Source organism: Chrysemys picta, chromosome 2 (genome assembly GCF_011386835.1).
Source record: "Chrysemys picta bellii isolate R12L10 chromosome 2, ASM1138683v2, whole genome shotgun sequence".
Taxonomy (NCBI): Eukaryota; Metazoa; Chordata; order Testudines; family Emydidae; genus Chrysemys; species Chrysemys picta.
The window spans coordinates 93675844-93698242 of NC_088792.1; the positions used below are offsets into that span (position 1 = coordinate 93675844).

Genomic DNA, 22399 nt, shown 5'->3' on the forward strand with positions numbered 1-22399 from the left:
CTGTGTTCTGTGCACATCCAAAATTCCTGCTGAATGACCCACCCTGGGAGCGAGTTACCAGTGACCCAGGGCTGGGGCAGCAGGAGGCTGCAGTTGGGAGGGAGAGAGCCCAGGGCTGGGGTTGGGGACAGCCAAAAATTTTTTTGCTTGGGCCAGCAAAAATCCTAGAGCCGGCCCTGGTTAGAGGCGTGACTTTTCTGATGGAGATCAGTCTCTGAGTGTGAAAGGGGAGGGGGGAGAGAAAGAAGGAAGAGCATGTGGGACACTGGTGATATTCTTCACTTTTCAACTTAAACACTTATTAAAGATCAGAAGACTGTTTTCACATTAGAGACATTGTGAGACTTTCTGATGATGTGAGTTTCTATGCAGTTATCATCCACATACTTTATTACAGAACTTCAATACTATGACAATAACAAGGTCCATCACAATAAAAATTTCAAAAAGTTTACAAAACTACCATTACCAATCTGAAACACTGTTACAAAGGAGGCAGGACAAGCTGAGAAATAGTGGTTGACATTTGTGCCTGCTACAGTACTATTGTTATGCTGACACATCCATGCTGACACTTCCAGAATCTAAGCTTGTCCTGGAGTACACCTATTCGCATAATGGAGAATGGTAGAAGTGGAATGGGAGCAACTTCTGTGGGGAAAATAAACCCCAGGTCTTTTAAAGAAGAAAAATAAGCCCCTGAAGTTTACATCAGCAAACCCACAGAGCAGTAATGGAGTATCAGCAGGCAGTTAAGGGGCGGTAACTATCATATTCTGTAACAATAATTACACATAAATGTAATATTTTCAGTGACTCCATTATTGTAAATATAATATTCAAGACTATTCTCATGACTATATTGGGTTGCTTAAGCATATGTTTGTATTTACTACAGAAGCGATTGGAGAAATGCAGGAGTTATTTCAGTTAAGAAAAGTTCACCTCTAACTTATGGCCCTTTCACAAAGAATGGGACATATGTACCTCTGCTTCAACACAGTGGGCCAAATTCATCCCTGGTGTAATTCCACAGGCCTCAATCCATTTACCCCCAAGGATGGATTTTACCTGGAATCTTCACATTCAACCTTTGGCATGTGAAAAGTCTGATCTGCACTTCTGCTGCTCGCAGCAAAATAGCTGAGCTGACGCATTCTGAATGTCTGGGTGCATTACTGGGTACGGCCGTGCAAATATTTCCACCAGGTTGATGCAATCGTACAGCAGCTCCCCAGTTCGCCTGAAGGGCTTTGAAACACAGCTAGGCAGGCAAGGCTAACACTGATATTTTGGGGCCAGAGGGGAAGATTCACCCACTAGAATGCAGAGATTAAAAGAGTTTGAAGCTGTTAAACAATACAAAATTAAGGCTACTGTGAGGTGTTCTTGGTCCATGTTTTGTAAAACAGATTAGCAAATTTGCTCATTGAATTCCTGGAGCAGCTCAAATGTTTTTCTTTTTCTTTTCTTTTTTTTTTTCAAGCAGGCAGCCACCACAGCACACCCGTGTGATAGTACTTTAAAGGCAGCTGGTTTGATGGGTTATTCAAAAACTTCAAAACCTCTAGGCTAGGTGAGATTTCTTTTCCTCTCACTGGTCACAAAATGTGTTGTTTAAACTTTCCATCTGGAATGGACACTATCGTACTTGGTGTAAAGTCAGAGGCTTTGGGAGTTACTCCATTCCTTAATCAAAAGCCACTAAGTTCCACACAACTCGATGCCAGGGGCTGGATTGTCATTCAGCCAGATGCAGCCATACCGGGGAGTCAGACCTCCCTACCCCCATGTTGCAGGCAGCTCCTGCTGTACATGAGGAGGGGAAGATTGTGGCCAGTATTCCCTCTGCAAAGCAGGCGAGTGGAACTTTGGCTCCAATTCTCTTCCCCCATCCGACAACCTACTGACCAGCTGAGCCGATGGGAGGGTGGGGAAGCAAGCTGAACCGTTTTCACAGCTGCAATACGGAGCTCCTGTCCCCACTCCCCTAGGCGCAAGGGAAGGAGTTGTGAGTCTGGGACTCTTTAGGTGCAAAGCTTGATTCAGCATGTGCTAGGGAGCCACTATTAGCGCTTTCCTAATACTCTGGACTCAGAAAATTTGGCCTCTGTAGTGAACAACCCTCTTGCCTTGCCTAAGTTATTAGTTTGAATAGATGGCCCTACAATTATGTGCTTTCGCTACTTGTTTTGCACCCACATTTAAAACAGAGCTCAGGATGCTTCAGATGTGCCAGAACTCTTCAGTTGCTTTGAATATTGGAATAGGGCACTTGTGAATTTTGTCCCCCGCCAATTAAAGTTCCCAATCCGGCAATGAGCGCCATGAGGGCAGAGCTCCTGGCAGCAGTAGGGCTGAAACCACTCCAAGTAACCAAACCCACACAGGGTTCAGGCGCTAGAGCAAAGGGGTGCTTTTGCTTTTTGAAATGAAATATGGCCCCGTATCTGGATTCATTACGTACTTTAATCTGAAAACTCAGTTCAGCCCAGTCCTTCTTCCAAACCACTAACACGTTCCATTTGCTAAACATGCTAAATGGGTCTTCAAGGGCAAAAAAAGGCCCTTTCCTGCAGCTCATCCTCTTGAAACCTGTACTGTACAAGCCAGAGGAGGACAGTCACTTCAGTGAAAGGCATATATTCAATGCTGCAACAGCACAACTCCTCTTGGGAGGAGGAGGGCAACTTTCTAGTCTGTTTACAGCCATTTACACAGTAACCCTAACTGCTGCTATTTGAAACATGAGGTGTGGAAATCACCTCTTTCTCGCATGTCCAAACTACAATACTGTTGTGCAAGGGAGCGTGTCTGCGCATTGTGATCTTACAAGGAGGGAAGCAGTATACAATGGGGTAGAGTTAAGAAGATGGTGGCATAGTCAGTAGTAGTTCCACAATTTTGCTGCTGTGGGGGGGTTGTTGTGAAGGCCGTGACCAGAAATGAGGCCAATGCGAGTGAGCCAAGGGGGAAAATTACAAAACACAGAATAAATAGAAAGAATAAAAAGCAGTATATCATAAAAGCAAGACATTTCAAACGATCCTGCTCAGTGTACAGAACATTTAAGGGACAATGGGACTGACCAGTTACAAGGGAAATTCTAAATGATGTGCCTATGTTCAATCCATAATTTAATTTGGAAGAGGCACAAACCCTTGAAAAAACCCCTCCAATATATATGATGGGAGTGAGGAAAGAATCTCAAAGAACCCTTTTTCAAAGAAACATTTCTGAATCGATAGTCTGAGGTTTGTATTTTTTCTTTTTTTTAAAAAAAATTAACAAATCTAAATAGTCTAGATTTTTGCCAGAAAACAAAACATTCTAGTTTTGCAAGCTGTGGTGAAGTCCAGTTCTGTATAACCGGCTGCATACAGAACAGATTTCCGGTAAAAGAGACTGATTGACTGTTACACTATGAGATCCTGGAGCTCTTGGTCAGTCAGCTCGTTCACCTCCATGATCTTTTCCAAGTGTTCCATGTATCTGACATGGTCCTGCAAGAAGTGTGGTACTCTCATGTTCTCGATCACCGCAAATTCCTTCAAGCGATCCACATCCTCATAAGAGACCTAGAGGAGAGGACAGGGGGTTAAGTCAAAGCTGTACCCATTTTGCAAATTGACATGTCTAAAACACACAATTTCATTCCCCTCTCATAGATGACAAAAGGATTCCAGGGCACAGGGGTTTTAAAGCAGCTTGTCAGAATCCTTCTCTCGAGGTGATAGTAGAGTCTGGTTTTATGCGTGGTCCAGTAAGGTGTGCATTAGAACATGATCCCGGGGAATTACTACATCCTGTCAAAGGAGGCCTGGTTCTGCTTCCACTGAAGTCAATGAACAGACTCTCAGGGCATGTCTACACTACAAAATTAAGTCGACTTAAGCTAGGTCAATGTAAAGCCACTACAGTAATTAAATCGACCACTGGTGTCCACATTATGCTTCTTCTGTTGGCGGTGCATGTCCTCATCAGGAACGCTTGCACCAACTTAAGTGGGGCATTTGGGGGCACTGACAGCCGGAGCCCCACCGCCCCAGAGCTGACAGCTGTCAAAGGCAGCAGCAGACAATATAAGTAATGCAGTGTCTACACGGACACTGCGTCAACTTAGGTCGATCTAGTTAAGTGCTACGCCTCTAGCAGAGATGGAGTTGTTAGGTTGGTGTAGCGGGTGAGTTAAATCAGCAGGAGGAACATGGTAGTGTAGACGCTTACATAGTCTACTTACTCTGTAGCGTAGACCAGGTCTTAGTGACGTCAATGGGAGCAGGATTGGTGGCTGTTAAGGATGAATGAACTAGTCCGGAAAAACGGATTTCCTTCCCATCCACAAGGATGGCCTTTCTTCTTCTTTTTTGACGTTCCTGTTGTACGTGCCAGCAGACATCCAGTTTCTTACACTGGGTCTGATTTCTCCTTGCAAACCTTATGTGCTCTGGGGCTTTCCTGACAGAGCTGCACAGTGCAATTGGGGCAGGGGCCCTCTGACACAGAAGCCACCATGTGAGCAAGATGTGAAAGACAGAATGAGCCTGCGGACATGAAGGATCAGGGCTGTTGCAGGCCTCTTAGGAATGGAAAATCTGGTCTTAGACATATTCACATGCAAGGGAAGCGGCAGACCCGACGGGAGATGTGAGGAGGGAAGGGGGGGCTGTTGTGGCCAAGGTTTGGGAAACTAGAAGGGGAAATGAAAAGGCTCTGTGGATGTATGGAGACTGCAGGGATGGGAGGAGTCCTCGTATGGTTCATAGAAGTTTTGGGGAAGCAGCCAAACTGTGAGTGCTAACATGACCCAAGCTTCCAAAGCTTTAGTTTCACCCCCAATAATTCATTTGTGCTTGTGCGGAGCAAAATAAAAACGTGTCATTCTAGTACGAGGGTTGCCACCTCTGAGTTACAAAAATCTGGGACATACAGGATGATTTGGGTCCCATAAAACTGGACAGCTGGCAGGGTGTACTTAGCTGTCCTAGGAAATCAGTATCTCCAAAAAGGAATGATACTGGGAAAACTTGCATAGGTGGCAACCCAATTAGTAAGTAACTTGTTACAAATGATGATTGCAGTATTGGCAATCTAAGCATTCCAAAACAGTGAGTAAGGTCTCAACAATCGTGAGATTGTTACAAAAATAATAAATGATGGGTCTATTTTCTGAGCCTTCAGAGTGCAGGTGGATCATTTTCAAGCATTTCTCCGCTACCATACAGACTATATAGTTACTTTTTTAATGACAGCTGAGATTCTGACATAATTACTACACTCCAGGAGCTGGGGCTTTAAGAAAAATCCCAAGTATCCCAAGACTCATGATAAAATTGTGAGCGTTGGCAGCACTGTGATTGAATCATGCAGGGAGGAAGAGTGGAGGGGTGCTGGCTCGGGTGTTAGCTACAAGAGCCATTGGGGCAATGTCCAGCATGATTGCCCCTGCATTGTTGTGCCACAGGCAGGCCTGAGGCATGGATGTTTCTACTAACTGGCACGCCACATTTCTCTGAGGCTTTTGTGCCAGATCCTCTTCCCTAGAAGTCTCTTAAGTACAAGGCTGTAATCCTGCTCTGCTCCTGCATGGGGATGGGGAATGCTCTCATGAGCACTTTTGCAAGATCTCACCCTACACAACTACCTGCTTCTCTTTGCTAATCGATAGGGCCCTACCAAATTCACGGTCCATTTTGGACAATTTCACGGTCATAGGATTTTAAAAATTGTAAATTTCATGATTTCAGCTATTTAAATCTGAAATGTCACGGTGTTGTAAATGTAGGGGTTCTGACCCAAAAAGGAATTGTGGGGTGGTTGCAAGGTTGTAATGTGTGTGTGGGGGGGAAATTGCAGTACTGCTACCCTTGCTTTTGCGCTGCTGCTGGCAGTGATGCTGCCTTCAGAGCTGGGCAGCTGGAGAGCGGTGGCTGCTGGCCGGGAGCCCAGCTCTGAAGGCAGAGCCACTGCCAGCAGCAGCGCAGAAGTAAGGATGGCACGGTATGGTATTGCCACCCTTACTTCTCTCCTGCTGCCTGCAGAGCTGAGCCCTCAGTCAGCAGCTGCCACTCTTTGGCCGCCCAGCTCTGAAGGCAGCAGCGCAGAAGTAAGGGTGGCGTGGTATTGTATTACCACTGTTACTTCTGTGTTGCTGCTGGCGGGCCGCTGCCTTCAGAGCTGGGCGCCGGCTAACAGCTGCCGCTCTCCAGCCACCCAGCTCTGAAGGCAGCGGAGAAGTAAGGGTGGCAATACTGTGACCCCCCCCCCAAAAATAATCTTGCAGCCCCTTTGCAACTCCCTTTTGGGTCAGGACCCTCAATTTGAGAAATGCTGGTCTTCCCCATGAAATCTGTATAGTATAGGTTAAAAGTACACAAAAGACCAGATTTCACAGGGGAAGACCAGATTCATGGTCTGTGACATATTTTTCATGGCTATGAATTTGGTAGGGCCCTACTCATCGAGCATGTGCAGTTACTAAGTTAAAAAAAAACCTGTCTTTGTAAAATTAAAGCAACCTTAGAAATTAAAATGTTTCTGCAACAAGGGATTTCAGCTAGAGCTTCTTTGATTCATTTTTAAATAAGGAACAAATAAAGTACGTATCATTTGTTTTTACAAAATGTGGCAGGGTGGCCAGAGAGCTTTGTAATATTGCATAGATTTCTCCCACCCCCACAATTCTCCCCTATGCTATTGCAGGGATGGAAAGAAATATAGCTTCTCTAGGATACAGCTTTAATCACAGTGGAACAGGCTGGCAGTGATATGGCAGATTGGGAAAAGAGTTAAAGTTCTGCTGACTCCCTGAGGCAGGTGGCTTGTTAATCCATCTATACGTAAGGGGGTGGGGTGGAAAGAGGGTTTAGACTGAGCAGTCTCGAGGAAGACTAGGAGCAGCCAAGTCTGGGGAGCTGCTCTTACGTTATCGTGTTGTCGTTACTTAACAGCTCCACACTCCAGGAAAGGGGTGAGATTGGACTTCATATAGTGTGCAGACTGTTTGTAGAGCGGGTTGGGAAAGGCACCTGTTTGTGCACAGATATGTCTTCTGAGCTACAGTGGAAAAATAAATCGTGATAAAAAGAGAACAAGCACAGGCTAATCCAGGTCAAATGGGAGACTTACTGTTTAAGAGGACCACAAAAAGGGAAGAGCTACGTTACAGCCTGACTAGTGTAAATATAGAAACATCTAAAAGCCAAACCCTAGCTCAAGTTAATTGGCTGTGTGCCGGGAAGCTATGTGGAAAGTGGCAGGGAATGGAATCTTTCCCCTCACGCTGGGGACACGGCCCTGAGCACTGCTGTGTACAAGGTAGGATGGCTGAGGTTAGATGCCTACAAGATGTCACAAGTTGACTGACCCCTTTTAAGAGGAAGTGGTGTCTAGTGCACATGTGGTTCATCAGCTACCTCCCACATGAGTTAAGTGAAGGCCTTGGGCCTGAGAGGGTCCAGTCAGGAAAGAAGTAGGTGAGAGGTGCCCGACAGCCTGAGGGTACAGCTATGCCGCAATAAAAAACCTGCAGCGCCAAGTCTCACAGCCTGGGTCAACTGGCTCAGGCTCACAGAGCTTGGGCTGTGGGGCTAAAAACTGCAGTGTAGACATTCAGGCTCAGACAGGAGCCTGGGTTCTGAGCTCCATCCCCTTTGTGGGGTTTCAGAGCCTGGGATCCAGCCCAAGCCTGAACATCTACACTGCAATTTTTAGTCCCACAGCCTGAGCCAAGCAAGCCCAAGTCAGCTGAGCCAGCCCAGCCACGGCCAAGCTGCAGTTATTTTACTGCCATGTAGACGAACCCTGAGAGACAGGAAATCAGTAGGTGAGAGCTGCCAGAGACCAGGAGATTGAGAGGTCCCTGAAGGAAGCTTTAGGTTGTTCCTGGGGGAAGGCTAAAGACAGGGGAGAAAGAAGGGTTTGCTGGCTGGTCTTCCCAAGCCAGAGGGCTCAGGGCCAAGTGGGTATTAGGGATGTTCCCTATGTGAGGATGAACTCCCAGCAAAGAGGCTGTGGGGGATCCCACCTGGGAAGAGCAGGGTTGCACTTCAGCTGGAAGGGCTGGGATGGCTGTCCTAGTAAAAGGGCTGGAGAGGATCCAGGAAGAGCCTGGGTGTGGTGAAGATGCTGGAGCGTGGTATGTGCTATGTCGGTGGACCCAAGGATGTGGGATTTTACAGACTACACACACTGGCTGTGAGAAATGGACCATGTTATGGATTTGAAACTATGTTTTGGCAATATCCTGCCCCCCAGGAGGGTATCAGTGAGTCAAGAAAGCTTGTGTGGAATTACTGGGGACTCCGAAGGAGGGAGACTGAAGCAGGCGCACCTGTCATGCAGTGGCCTCCCACTGAAGAGCGCTCAAGGCAGGGCCGCTCTATGAAACCGCCCTTTCAGCACCTGGCCTTCAAATTTCAACCTCCTCCCTCCACAGGACAATGAATTTTTGTTTCTTACAAAAGGTCAGATTCCTATCTGACCTGCATCTACCCAGGTGCTCAATAGCTGTGCTCAAATTATGCCTCAGTCAAGCTGCATTTCCCCCAGCCATTGCCATCACTAAATATGGTATTTGGCAACATTTTAGGAGGGAAAGATATGACTCACCACATAGCTCTCTCTTAATAGGCTACTTCCACCACTGTGTGCAAGCAAACCTATTGTACTGGGTAAAAAAAAGGGATTTTTGTTTTTGAGTTGATTTTTTTAAGCTGATTTTTCCGTCACGCTCGTCAGATTGCTTTCCAAAAATGTGTATTAGTCACATTTTACATTCTGACTTTAAAAATTATCTGATTTGATGCATTTAGGAATTATGTGCAAGCTATGAGCTCTGTTTCTATTGTCTAGCTTTATTTGTACATGATTATCACGTTCTGGGCTGTGAGGATTCCAAGATTTAATTCCTAGCTAAACCACTGCAAATCTCTAAAATGGCTCCTTCTCAATATTATTTCTCTCCAGGCTTCAGCCTCTTTCATCTGTTTCTCCCCTCTGGGCAGGCCAAGCAGCTTGCACCAGCACATTAGTCTTACTCTGTGAATTCCTACACACTGCTGTCTTCAAAATGCCAAGTAAAACGAGAAGTAGCAAAAGACAGGACTTTTCCTGGGATTGACGAGGCTTTCAGGGTAAGGGAAGAAGACATAGAAACTCCTTAATAAGCACTATACTAAACACATTCCCATGATAAATCAGGGATTGATTTTACAGACCTATTAATTTATTAATAAAATATAAAAAGTAGTTATCCCATTTTGGACCCACACAGAACTTGCATCCATGGTAGAAAAATGCCAGAGGAAAATGCACATCTTGTGATCTGTCATCTGCCCAGAATAATCAGGACATTTGCTGCACTAAGCCATGAGAACATTTTCTGATTTGCAGAGAGAATTTCCCAAGTGGATGGAAATCTTCATTATGATTGGATCCTTTATTTTTTCAAGCTCTTTCAGCAAAGCTTAATATTCTTTTTGGAACATCCAAATCCTCCTCTTCTTTTTTTAAGTTAGTCTCATCATAACACTTCTTTACCATACGTCAAATTCCAGTGGGAGCCTTCTGTTCATGTCTGATGGCAGAATTTGACTTTCTAAGAATAGCCTCAGTCTTAGTTTTCTTGTAAAAGATACATATAACAAAATGTATTAAAATTACATTAAAAACCCACATTAAAAGAACACTAAAGTTGCAAATGCCAGAATGAAGGGTGTCTGTGTAACTGTACTTTGGTCCTCTTGTGTACATACATTATGATACAGTCTAGTTGCATGATTCCATGCTATGTTTTCCACAGGACCCCTGCCTCATTCAGTGCACAGGATGGACAGTGCTTATTTATTCCAATATTTCTTTTAATCCTCCTCCTCATTCAATGTCTAGTAGCCGCAGGCTATATTTATTGCATACCATTTAAATCCTGCACCAACACAAAATTATTAATTTCCTCAAGGACTTTTCTATTACATTTAATCAATGTCATATCTCAGTGTTTCACAAACAATCATGAATTTATCTTCATAATATCCCTGTGACATAAGGTGGTATTATTGCCATTTTGCAGATGCAGAAAAGGCACAGAGATCAACGCCAAAATTGTCAAACATGTTGACTAATTTTTGGTGCCCAATTTGAGGAATTTAGTGCTTGATTTTTTTTTTTTCAGAGTACTTAGCATTTTTATAGCAGTTTATATGTTCAAAGCACAGCTTCCACTGACTTCATTTGCAGCTGGAAGTGCTCAGTTCTTCTGCAAATCAGACCTCAGGATCTCTAGTTGGGCACCCAGAAAATGAGGAACACACAGTTAGTGACCGTGTATAAAAAGGTTGGTTTAAAAGACTTGCCTAGCATCACATATGAGTTCTATGGCAGAGACAGGGATAGAATCCAATTCTCCAGGGTAGCATTCAGCTGCCTTAACCACGAGACTCTCCTTTCTTTTCCTGCAACCCCCTGCCTCATTCATTACACACCTTCCAACTTCTGCAGCAAATGAGGGAGGGGTCCTCCAGGCACACTACAGCTTCACACATACACCAACTCCCTTCATTCCCTGAGCCTAACCCATCCTGTGCACTGAATGAGGCTGGGTCCTGTGAGAAAAATAGTATATGATTATGTAATTGTATCTGAATGCATGCAAACAAGGAGGTAGAATTAAGGTTGCATAGGAAACCTTAATTCTGGCAGTTCCTAACTTTTTTGAGCACTTGATTTTGAAACCTTATTGTTCTTTTAATGTAGTTTTTATTCTATGTAATTTCCTAACGTTTGAATAAAACCAAACTGCAAAATCAGAATTTAGATCATATAGAATCACATGGGTCATTGGCATGGGACCTTTGGATCCACAGCCCAGATTTTCACCACTTTAATGGAGTATGTGGTAGCATTAGTCGACTATTATCCTCTATGTGGACCAGCCACTAGACACATAGGAACCTAAATAATTTTGAGAATCTGGGCCTAACCTCCACTGGAATCAATGAAATGTGGGAGCCTAAATATCTTTGATGGTCTGGGCCACAGTTTGCTAGTGGGTTTCACACCTATTTGCTGACAGCAAAGGAATGCTGAACTCAGGACTCCTGGGTTCAGGTCTAGATTCTGAAGGGGAGTGTGTTCAAAATGGTTATAGACCTTGCTGCCCCGTCCACCCCAATGCCCCATTCCTACCCCGCTCTGCTTATCTCCCCAATCTTCCCTCACTCCTTTCCATTCAAGCTAGTCTACATCCTCCAACTCTTCTTTGTTGCCTGGGTGCCGGTAAGCGGAACACTGAGAGTGCAAAGGGAAAATAGTCCCCCTGCTCTCAGTTCCAGTGCCTGATGCCACAGTGGCCCCTGGCAACCAGAAGAAGTGATTGCAGGAAAAAGTCCTTGTCAGCCCCAGCAGCGCTATGACAGAGCATGCTCAGCTGCAGCCTTGCCAATACCCACAATTTGATTATTTTAAAGACCCAGCTACTGGAGTCAGCTTATTACCTGAAACATCTCAGATTTCATTAAAATAAAAAAGTAAGTTTCTAGTCCTCATGTTTCCAAAGAAAACCATGAAACTATGAACCTTAAATGATCCAACACCAGAAGGATCAAAATTTATTATTTTAAAAATCTCATAATTTTTAAACCAATGTCATGATTTTTGAGGGGCTTGACTTGTGATTTTTTTTTTTTTTTAAACGCTGAGGGTTGGCAATACTCTGCAGGGATGGCGCATGCTCAGTTCGGCTGGCAGACAGGAACTCTGGGGATTGAGGAAGTCCAGCACAGAAGGAACCGTCAGAAAATAATGCTGCCAGCCTCTAAAATACATCTATTGAGTATGTGTGAACTGTGATTTTTTTTTTCCAGAGGCTTATAACTTAACAGGGAAATCACAAGGACATCAAAAAGCACATCCTTGATACCAGAGTGACTTCCTGTCAAATTTCACATCTCTGCTCCAAAGCATGGAAGCACGGCAGCTGTAAGAATTTTTTAATATGGGCAAAACAACATATTTTCCCCTAACCTAACAGCTGACCTGTTTTGATAGAAACTTTCTCAAAAAAGTCAGCCTAAGGCAGACACTCACTGTGCACAATTTTAGCCCAAATGGTAAGATTCAGCAGTTAGAAACAACTGAAAATAGATTCTTATCATGGAAAATGTTAGATAACCTTAACTATAGATATCGCTACCACTGTCAGCTATAAATAAAGTCCATTTGTCACATGTCCACCCAATGTGACACATTATTTATATAGCTTAATATTATATGGACCAAATGTAACTGCATTGGATTAGGCCCATTGTGTATTTCTGAAATGGTTTGCAAACAAGAAAGCCAAACTACTTGGTAACATCTGTATGTCAATGACTTCTCTGTTATAGTTTCCTTATTTGTTGTATATTAACCACATCTGCTTTCTCTCCATATAAATAAAGTACTTCCCTATAATTTTCTCTAGAGGGCAGGAAGCAATTTATGTCCTGAGTCACATGTTCCTGACCAGGCTTCTAAAATGGAGCAAAGGCCTTGGGTAGACCAAGGTCTTTCACTGGCTCTCCTAGACGTCAGCCCCTGACATTTCCAGACCCTTCAAATATGAGGAACTCTAGCTTTCCTGGAGCTATGTAGAGAATGAGGTAACATCAAATTAAGTTTTCAAGTGCACAGCAAGAAGCCTGCCAGTGGTTATTACTGAAGCCGTGGTGAAACCATTACATGGAAATATTACCAGTGTGCCCCACTACTGCGGGGTCCAGACAATGGATCACATGGCTAGCAGCAGCTAAGAGAAGGGAACCTTATTTGCAGAGGACTTTGCTTAACGTGGAACTCAGTAGATTTTTTGGGAAAGTCTATTTTAGTGGTTTCGGCAAAACTTGTACATTGAGACAATTTCTACATTTTTTTCATGTAATTCCCCCTCAGCTGACACCCAAAGAGCCAACGCATTGGGCCTCCCAGACAAAGTAGACAGATTCATGCTAGCATGCTAAACATAGCAGTGCGGACTTTGCTGCATGGCCAGACACTTGGGCTAGCAACCTGAGCTCTGACCAGGCGGCCAGGTGGGTCCTGAATGTGGCTGGGGCTCTAGATGCTATTATAATACACCTCTACATCGATATAACGCTGTCCTTGGGAGCCAAAAAATCTTACTGCGTTATAGGTGAAACTGCGTTATAGCGAACTTGCTTTGATCCACCGGAGTGCGCAGACCCCCCCCCCCCCCAGAGCACTGCTTTACCGCGTTATATCCGAATTCGTGTTATATCGGGTCACGTTATATCGGGGTAGAGGTGTACCAGTAATAATAGCATCCATTCATAGATGAGCATACTGAGACACAGAGGTTATGTCTACACTGCAGCTGGAAGTGAGCCTTCTAGCCCAGGTAGACTGACCTACGCTAGCTTTACGTGAGCTAATGAACTAAAAATAGCTGTGTGGGTGCTGTGGCACCAGCAGAGACTCAGGCTATCCCCCACAGCTCACACCCAGGCAGTTGGGTGGGGTTAAGAGCCCAAGTTTCCACTGGTGCTGCAACATTTTTAGCACGGTAGCTTGAACCCTGCTAGTACAAGTCTGTCTAGCCAGGATGGGAGACTTGCTCCCAGCTGGAGTGTAGACATACCCAGAGATGTTAAGTGACTTGCGAAGCTGGGAGCAGAGCCCAGGATTCCTGACCCTGTGTCCTTCTTCAAATACCAGATCACACTTCCTACTCTCATCTGAAAGTCAAATCCCACATTGGTGGCTACTTCCCTGTCTGTGCAGTTAACGCTGCAACTGGGCTACAGGAAACCCACTGACATAAAATCACACTTCTGTCTGCAAATACATTACCTGCCATTGTTACAAACACCTAAGATAAAAATGATTTTGAGAGAGAGAGAGACATTATTTCTTTTTTATTTCATTTGTGTACTTTGTAGATTGGCAGGACTTTGTGTAAAGTCTGCCCATTGCTCCAGTTGTTGAGGTGCAAAAGGCCCATGCAAACAGGGAGGTGAAAAACATTTTTTAAAAAACAGAGAAATGTGACTGTAAAACCACAAACAGGAAGGTATAAGGTGGTAGAAACCTGACAGGAAGGTGTAGGTCCTGAAAGTACTTCTAACTTACTCTTTGAAACTGACTATATTTCAAGTTGGTGGTGTCTCTATACTATGATGTACAGTGATGTCTGATTTTACAGACAGTGAAGATTCAAGATCAAGGTGATGCAAAGGGCACCAGCACATTTTAAGACAACACCTACAGAAAGTGATCCTGTAATGTTCATGCAACTTAATGATTATTTAGGAAAGCGCTTATTAAAATGATACTACTATTGCTTCTGTTCAGAGATTGATTCCACTCACCTTTCCAAGAGCCATCAGCAAGTGGAAATCGATAGACTCCCTGTATCTTAGGATTTGGAGGATGCCATCCAAGTATACCTGATCCTTACTGAAGCAGCCTAAAGGAATCAGAGTCATGGTATTGTTTTCAGGCTTTTTCAAAGCAATGCATTTGCCAAAAGTAATTGTACATAAAATTATTTTATTTCCTGCCATTTAGATATTTTTGTCCGAGGACTTGCAAAATTTACCTGACACCCATTGGCTAGAGGATTAAGCCTACGTGAAAGACACTAAGCAAAGGCACTGGCCGTTAGGCAGACTAGCTTGCTGGGAATCTGACAGTGTAAGGCAGGGAGCTGAGCAGCTTTTAAACCCCCGGTCACAGAAATTTGCAGCACTATCGTAACAAGCCCTGCCCAGGGCATAAAAAACAAGGGAGGGCAAACTGTGAACCTAAAGGTCTTGACAGTGTCTCCTTTAACATCCCTTAAAAATGCCTTTACCAAATCACTTTGAAAGTCCTGAAAAAAAATACTGTTTTTCATCTCAATCATTGTTTTAAATGAAGGATCCTTGCCACTTCATACTATCCATTTTAGAAAACGAGGAGTTTAATTTTTCCACAACCCTTTGCACAAATCCTATCACCTGCCAACAGAGCTGCACAGGCCCCTTATTTTGAACAAAGTTTTTGGAGAATGAAGATGGAATGTGCTCAAACTACATAGGAAACCAACCTGGCTGGGAAGTATCAGTCCACCCCCTCTTGGCTCGTACGCAGTAATCCCACCTAGTGTTGGGGTCCTTGACAAATCTCCCCACATCCTGGAAGAGTTGACTGAAGGACATTTGGCTAGCTTGATAGACAGTGTAGTAGAGAAGGGCAGCCCTCCATAGAAAGGGGTCTTTTCGGAACAGGACACTGTGAATACTCGCCAGGCCTTCCTCGGTAGGGTTGATTGGCTTTAACCCAAGCTTTTTACGTCCATTCCAATTGCACCAAGGCTGGCTGTTATTGTTAATACCTCGAAAATAATGAGTTCCTAAAAGGAAAGAAGCAGGGAGCTTAGAACAGTAACAACCAGTGTCTCAAATTAGCTACCACAGGAGCTAACTAAGTTTAGGACCCAACTTCAGGATTCTCACCTATTGGGACAATGGGGGACTGGGAAAGGAGGTAACTTTGGCCTTGAGGACAGTGGAGAAGGTAATCAATGGTAATTAAACGAGTGGGATAGCACTCATCTAAGCATCAACAGTGCAGGGTGTCCAAAGGGTGATTCCAGCAGAGATTTTCAAAAGAACCTATGCGATTTAGGAGCACATGTCCCATTGAACATCACTGGAACTTTGTGCTCCTAAATCCCTGCAGGGAGATTTTTCAGAAGTGCACAACCCACCAATATTTCTCTAGTGTAGACAAAGCCTTGCTGTGGATGGGAAGTGGGGAGAACAGAGGAGGGAAGATTCAACATGCACGAGTATTCCTGTCTCCTTGAGGCTGATCATAGAGCATTACTGCAGCTGTAGAGGAGGCTACTGCCCTGTAACCAGAGGGTAGTTATAACGGTGGTGCAGGGCATTCACAGGCATAAAACCTAAAAGAGTAACTTGGTCAAAGCCATTGGATTTCATCTGGGTTTGGTCTGGTATACTGGGGCAGGTTCACCCAAAACCTAGAAAAAGTTTGAGAAACTTTCTACTATCCTGGGCTAAATGTTTGTAATTACTGTATTCTATGTTATAGAGGTTTTTATACCATGCTCATCACTGTAGTGTCTGAGTGCCTTCCAGCAGTGCATTAAGCAATATGACTACTACACATATGTTGTGTTGTTTGTTCGCTCATCCTCTCCCCAGATAACTCAAAACCAGGGGGGACTTGCACAGATTTGGGGTTCACTGGCAACATTTCTCACATCTACATCTCTCAAGGTACTAGTTGGGTGTTTTAGTTCTACTGTATACTACAATTATAAATAGTCCTTTCTTATGCTTTACCACATCTACAGTAGCAGGGGCCAGAACTTCTTTTGGGTTTGTACAACGCCTAGGACATTGTCAGTGTTACTGAAAACAAATAATAAATAAGAATGCACATAGTCTCTCTGGCATGAAGAATTCAAAACATGTGTCCATACCTATTTCGTGCCTCAGCATCCCTTCTAGCCAGTGCTCACGTGCAGTGGAAACATTGATAGTCAGAGTTGGGCGGCCATTCACCACTGTCATTGAGGCACGAGAAAGCAGGTCCTCAGTGAGATGAACTACAATCTGAGGAGAAAGAAAGGCTTGAGGCTTAAAAGAGTTCTTTTCCTTTCCTGCTTTTTGCCGCTTCTATTCTCCCACTCACTCCCCCAGTGTTCTAGCTGGACTCAGTCATATGCCTCTCAAGGCTCTTCCCAACAAGACGCAAATAAGTTTTTGTGTCTCTAGAAAGGTTCTGTTCCCCTGTGCCTGTGTGAAGCATCATGGACTTCAGTGGGACTTCGCATGAACATAAGGGTTCAGACATGCAAATCAGATGGCAGAACTGGAACCTAACTGTCCTAGAGGGGAAACAGTGAAACGGACTGAACAAAAAGTGCGGTTAAATGCACTAAGTTAACAAACTGAGAAAAGAGAAAAGAGAAAATAACTCTCTTTTAAGTCATTTATTGGAACCTTGCATATTACTAGTAGCAAGAGAAGGTAAATTAAAAAAAACTTGACAAATAGGTACTTAAATTGACTGAATATATATACACAGTCAATTTAAGTACCTATTTGTCAGGGTTTTTTTTTAATTATTATATACACACACACACACACACTTAAAAATATATTGAAACTAAGATTTATTTTAAAAAAATTCATTTCAAATCTTTAAAGGTCACCTACAGAAGTGGGAAGGTTTAGTGTACTATCTTGCTGCACTATGATGCTTAATGGGCCACTTAATACTTAAATCCTATTCTAGTGGATTAAGTGGTACACAGTCCTTGTGTGGACTCTTTCCACAGGAGTAAATTTCACCGGGTGTGTGTGTAATATTCATTCCTGACATTCAGGTAAGACTAGACAAACCAATGAGGTCTACCCGGTAAAATTCAAAATCCAGCATAGCTCTCCTGTTTAAACCTAATTCAGCATAAATGTATACAACAGGAACAAGAAATATAGGAAGCAGCAAAAAAAAAAAGCTTTGCAATATAAGATGACTGCAAATTAGAGGAGTTTGTAGTGTGATACAGCATTAGAAAAACCCAGCGCAGGTTGAGGCAGACATACACATAAGTGACTAAATGGGGATGTGCTACTCTACAAGTAACTGAAGGGATAAGGAAGGAGAGTTGTTATTTCTGGTACACCTCCAAGTAATAGAATGAAATTAAGAATGGGAACACATAATTCAAGTAGCAGGAAAACTTCCTGATGAGATCTATTACACTGTGGAATAATCTCCCAAGAGAAGTAGTTGGAAGCCACATTGTTTAGATCATTTAAAACTAGAATGGACAAACCCATTAGAAAATATAATGTAAGGAGCAAGTCTATATTGACAAGGGATGCACTACTAGATAATCTTATAGGTCTTTTCTATCTCTAATTTCTGATTTTGTGATTAAAGGGGAAGCTTTTTCATTGATCCTGTGTGCATCATACCTCACCAAGGCAGCCTTCTTTCACAATGTATTTCCTGACATGATTCCAAATGCGACTTTTTGGTAGCAGGCTGCCTCCAGTAGCCTGCTCAAACTTTTCATAGCTTCCATATTTCTGCAATGTCCGTTCCATAATATTGACAGACTGTAAAAGACAAATGCATAGCAGACATAAGTGCAATAAGATTCCAGCTGCAGACTAGCAATTGTATTACCTCTGCAGCTATGGGACAAATGGTTGGTTTTTTCCCTTTAACTCTTACAGGATACATTACTGAACTCCTGTAGTTACATATAAGCTAATACCCTCAGTAATCAACTTCTGTCATCCTCAGAGCCACATATGAATACAAATACATTAAGAAAAAGTTGCAGGAACCTGGTTTACTCATATTAGACTCCTATGGACACCATCATGCTCCACCCCTAGTATTAGCTCAGTAAATGGAAACCAATTCCTCTATGACTTTGGGAAAAGTCACTTAAACCCAGATACTCAATGGGAGTTAGGCACCTAAATACCTTTGAGGATCTGGGCCTCTTTGTCTCAATGTCCCCATCTGTAAACCAGAAATGAAAATATGTCCTTTCCTACCTCACAGGGATGATCTGAGGGTTAAGGAGTTATCACTTCTCTCATTCAATGTACAAATGTTAAGCATTATTACAATCTCTCTGTTTATTTTTTGATATTTTTTAATTTAGAAATGCTGAATCATGACTGAGCATTCCTGATGATTACTAATATTTTAACCCCTCTGTACAATGGATGCATGTGTTTGGAGAGATACGGGGTGAAGGACTGGGAAATGTGTTCAGTTTTCCCATTTAATTATGGAACTATTTATCTCGTAAGCACAAAAAAGGTGGCAAAAACACTTGGCACACAAACTGATATTAAGTGTATTTATCTGGAAATGCTTATACTTTGTTGCTGAAAACAGAACTGAATATAGATAGCACAGTGTTCAGCCCTGTATGATGGGAACTGAGGTTATTGTGGCTGAAGATCTTATAGGAGAGATGGGGATAGCCTACCCCAATTTATTTTCAAATATGCCATTTAGTGCACTCCAAAGACAATAAAATACTTATAAAGATCAATTTTATGATATCCAGGATATGTCAACTTTAGTAGGGATGATTTAGCAGTAGCAAAGCAGGGAAGAGAACTCCTTCAGAGACAGGATGGCTGAGGAGAATTCAATTTGTTGGGAGAATTTTTACAAGGAGCTCCCAGGAACTCCAGCCAGCCAGTATTGCCAACCACAAATGTTAAAAAATCATGAAATTGACTTAACAATCATGAGATTTAAAAAAAAATGGGTTGAGTTCTTTTTATTTCCCTGCTATTTTTGAGCCTTTAGGGTTCATTTGGGTCACATTTTCAAGCTTTTCTCTACAACCATCAGGACCAAAAATCTCCTTTTTAAAAAAAAAAAAAGCTGATATTCTCTTATGTTCACAAGACTCCCGGAGCTGGAGCTTTCAGACAAATATAAAATATGAGACTTGTTATAAAACGATGAGAGTTGACAATGCTGCACTGGACTGTTTATAGAAAACTACCCATCTAAGATGACGTCACATCATTTCAAATGTATTCCTCCAATATTTCTTGTTGCTCCCTTATTTCGGGCCTGATCCTAGTGCCCTCAAATACAGTTAATATGAATGGGATTTCAGGGTCTGCACCATTTTACAGGATTGGGCCTTGAGTAAGTATCTCTGAGGCTAGGACTAGACTGCAGTCACTGGGTGTGATTGTAGTTTGTGTAGACATACCCTGAGCTAGCTTTAATCTAACTCGCTCAGGTCCCAGAGTAGTGAAGCGTAGCAGCGCACATTTCAACGTGGGCTAGCCCCACAAGTAATTACCCATAGTTCCAACTGAAGGGCATGCTGCCACAGCTTCACTGTTCCAGGACCTGGGTTAGCTAGATTAAATCTAGCTCGGGTATGTTGACTCGAGCTGCAATCTTGAAGTGTAGACGTAGCCTTAGTTTCTTGCAAAAATTAGATTTCAATGTTTTAATTATGAGAACTGCATCTGCAAACTGTGTTGCTGGTTATAGGTCTGCTCCTTCAAGATGCTGGAACCTCCCTGAAGAAGAGCTGAATTTCCTCCTAACTTCAATGTGAATAGAAGATCTCAGCATCTTCCCTTGTGGAGAGGATCAAAGTAAGAAGGAACCATACTTTACCAATGTTAGTCACATTGCTAAGCCTTAGTGTACTACTGGAAGGTACCCCGATGCTACAATGATAAGGTCACTATAAGAATTATATAAAATAGATTAGAACAGGACTGAGCCTTACCACATTAATAATGCAAATATAATACCACTTATAATAATGGGAAACACAAGACTTTTTTTAAAATGCTCTGACTCCCAGTATACTGCAATAATAAGGTGACTATGCACACACTTTGCGACTAGATTATTCTGATATTTTGGGAACTTGGTGGGTAGACTTACTGTCCATAAAATATGATTAATTTAGAAACTTACACAGCTACAGATAGTCTTGTTTTGTTTTAACTAAAACGGAGCAATGCCAAGCAATCATCATTGGAACACACTATAATGTTATGCATGAGACATTCTTTAAGTATTGTAGCTCTTGGCTGAAAGAGAGAGAGATTCTCTGAATGCTGAACAAACATTCCACTCCATTTCTGATATTTTCCTATGATCAAGCTTAGAATGCTGCCTCTCACTTACTACAGTATCCAAAGGGCCTTCTGTGAGATCTGAAGGCTCTATTTAACTGTGTCGATCAGCAGCAAAGTTACTAAACTTAGCTCTAAAGAAGCCATTCTCCCTTTTTTATTTTTATACACAGGTTCAGGGACAAAGGATATATCTGTGTATTACGTGTACAGTAATTAGCACAACCTTTCCTCCCTAACAGACATCTGCACCTGATTTACCATATCAAGTTATTTACTGAACTGCTTTATAAGTGTCTTCCCCAGTCCCGCCCCCGGCCCCACAGTGATTTATCTCTCTGCCATCTGCCCCGGGCACCCAAAACATACTGCTGGGGAGGATCGCGTGACCGCTCTTGTGGCTTCCCTTTGCTTCCCCATCAGAAAGTCATTTTTCTGCGGGGAAGAAAAAAAATATGTGGGGGACATAGATTCTGCGCATGCGCAGTGGTGCAGAATTCCCCCAGATGTAATCTAAGCAACATTTAGTTCTTAGTTAATAGCCCAGTTTGTTTATTAGTCAGAGAACCTGTGTGCTTTTTCCAAGTTTTTTTTTTAAAGGCTGAATTATTAACTTGTTCTAGCCATCTTCTGATATTCATTTTAAATGGATGCTTTCCTGTTACTGTGCCGATTTTGATGTGTGCTCTCATGCTTGTATACATCACTTATAAGAAAAATAAGTTTCCTACTTAGTTACAGGAGTACAGTTTACTTTCACTGAATAACCTGAATAATTCAGTACAACAGTTCTTCAGTTTCTCTTATAGCTTACCAGATCTTTTAAGATATTCATGCTACCTATTAGTTGCTATATATATCTGGTTTCACTGAACAATAAATTTAATTTCACACTTTCATTTAAACAGAATGGTCTCCTTTAATATTTTATCCTTTGGCATAGACTTTTCTTCACTGCTTTTTAAACAAGGAAATTCAATGAAGTCTCTTAGGTAAGCACCTGAAATGCTAAGAATTGGGCACCTTTATAGTCTCTGAGGCTCAAATCCCTTTGAACATGCAACAGAGATCTGCATTCACAATTAAACTTAATTGACCAATAGTCTCTTATTCTGATTCCCAGCCCTCTTTTCTTCTCTCTTTCTTACCCCCAACAGCTATTCAATTCCACCTCTCATAAATGAATAGTGGATAGTTTTACTAAAATGCATTAAGATGTTGAAAATAAGAATTTAAATTAAATTTAACAGGCAGTTCTGGTAGGTGAAATTACTGCACTAATTGATCAGTAAAGGCCCAACTCTGCCACCCTTACTCATACTGAATGAACTCCTTGCAGGTTATAGTACTACTCAGCATAAGGGTAGCAGAATCTGTCCCTGTGGGTACTATCCAGTTCTCATGAATGCCAATGAGAGCTTCTCAACTGAGAGCTAGATAAGGCCCTAAAACTTTCTGTCACAACTATGTTAAACTTCATAATTTAACCACAACAATAATACATTAATTATATAATAACCACAGTAATATGTTTACACAATGAACAATAGGGAGTGTTCCAGGCCTGGATCCTGCCACGCCTTGAGTGGGTTGTTAGTCATGAGGCCAAAGGCAGAGCAATGCAACTCCCCAAGAAGCCGTAATATGTCTAAAGTTACCATGTACAATTATTTATTATGACATTGCCTTTAAAAAGCTCTTAAATAATTTGATCAAAATTGTAATAAATCCTTGTG

General features: G+C 42.6%; 1 protein-coding gene across 3 annotated transcripts in view; it reads right to left on the reverse strand.

Annotated features, from left to right (window-relative positions):
* Positions 1–352: 352 nt before the first annotated feature.
* Positions 353–22399, reverse strand: part of MATCAP2 (microtubule associated tyrosine carboxypeptidase 2) — a 41147-nt gene continuing 19100 nt past the window's right edge. For 2 of the 3 annotated variants that reach the window (XM_005287362.5, XM_065583780.1), the window contains 5 exons: positions 17991–18134; positions 16487–16619; positions 15083–15388; positions 14364–14461; positions 353–3578 (listed from right to left, as the gene is read on the reverse strand). In XM_005287362.5, coding sequence (XP_005287419.2) covers positions 3417–3578; positions 14364–14461; positions 15083–15388; positions 16487–16619; positions 17991–18134 — 843 coding nt within the window. In that variant the 3' untranslated portion in view covers positions 353–3416. Of the gene's footprint in view, positions 3579–8615; positions 8669–14363; positions 14462–15082; positions 15389–16486; positions 16620–17990; positions 18135–22399 lie in introns of those variants that run through there. The other variant, XM_042860351.2, reaches the window with a different exon arrangement.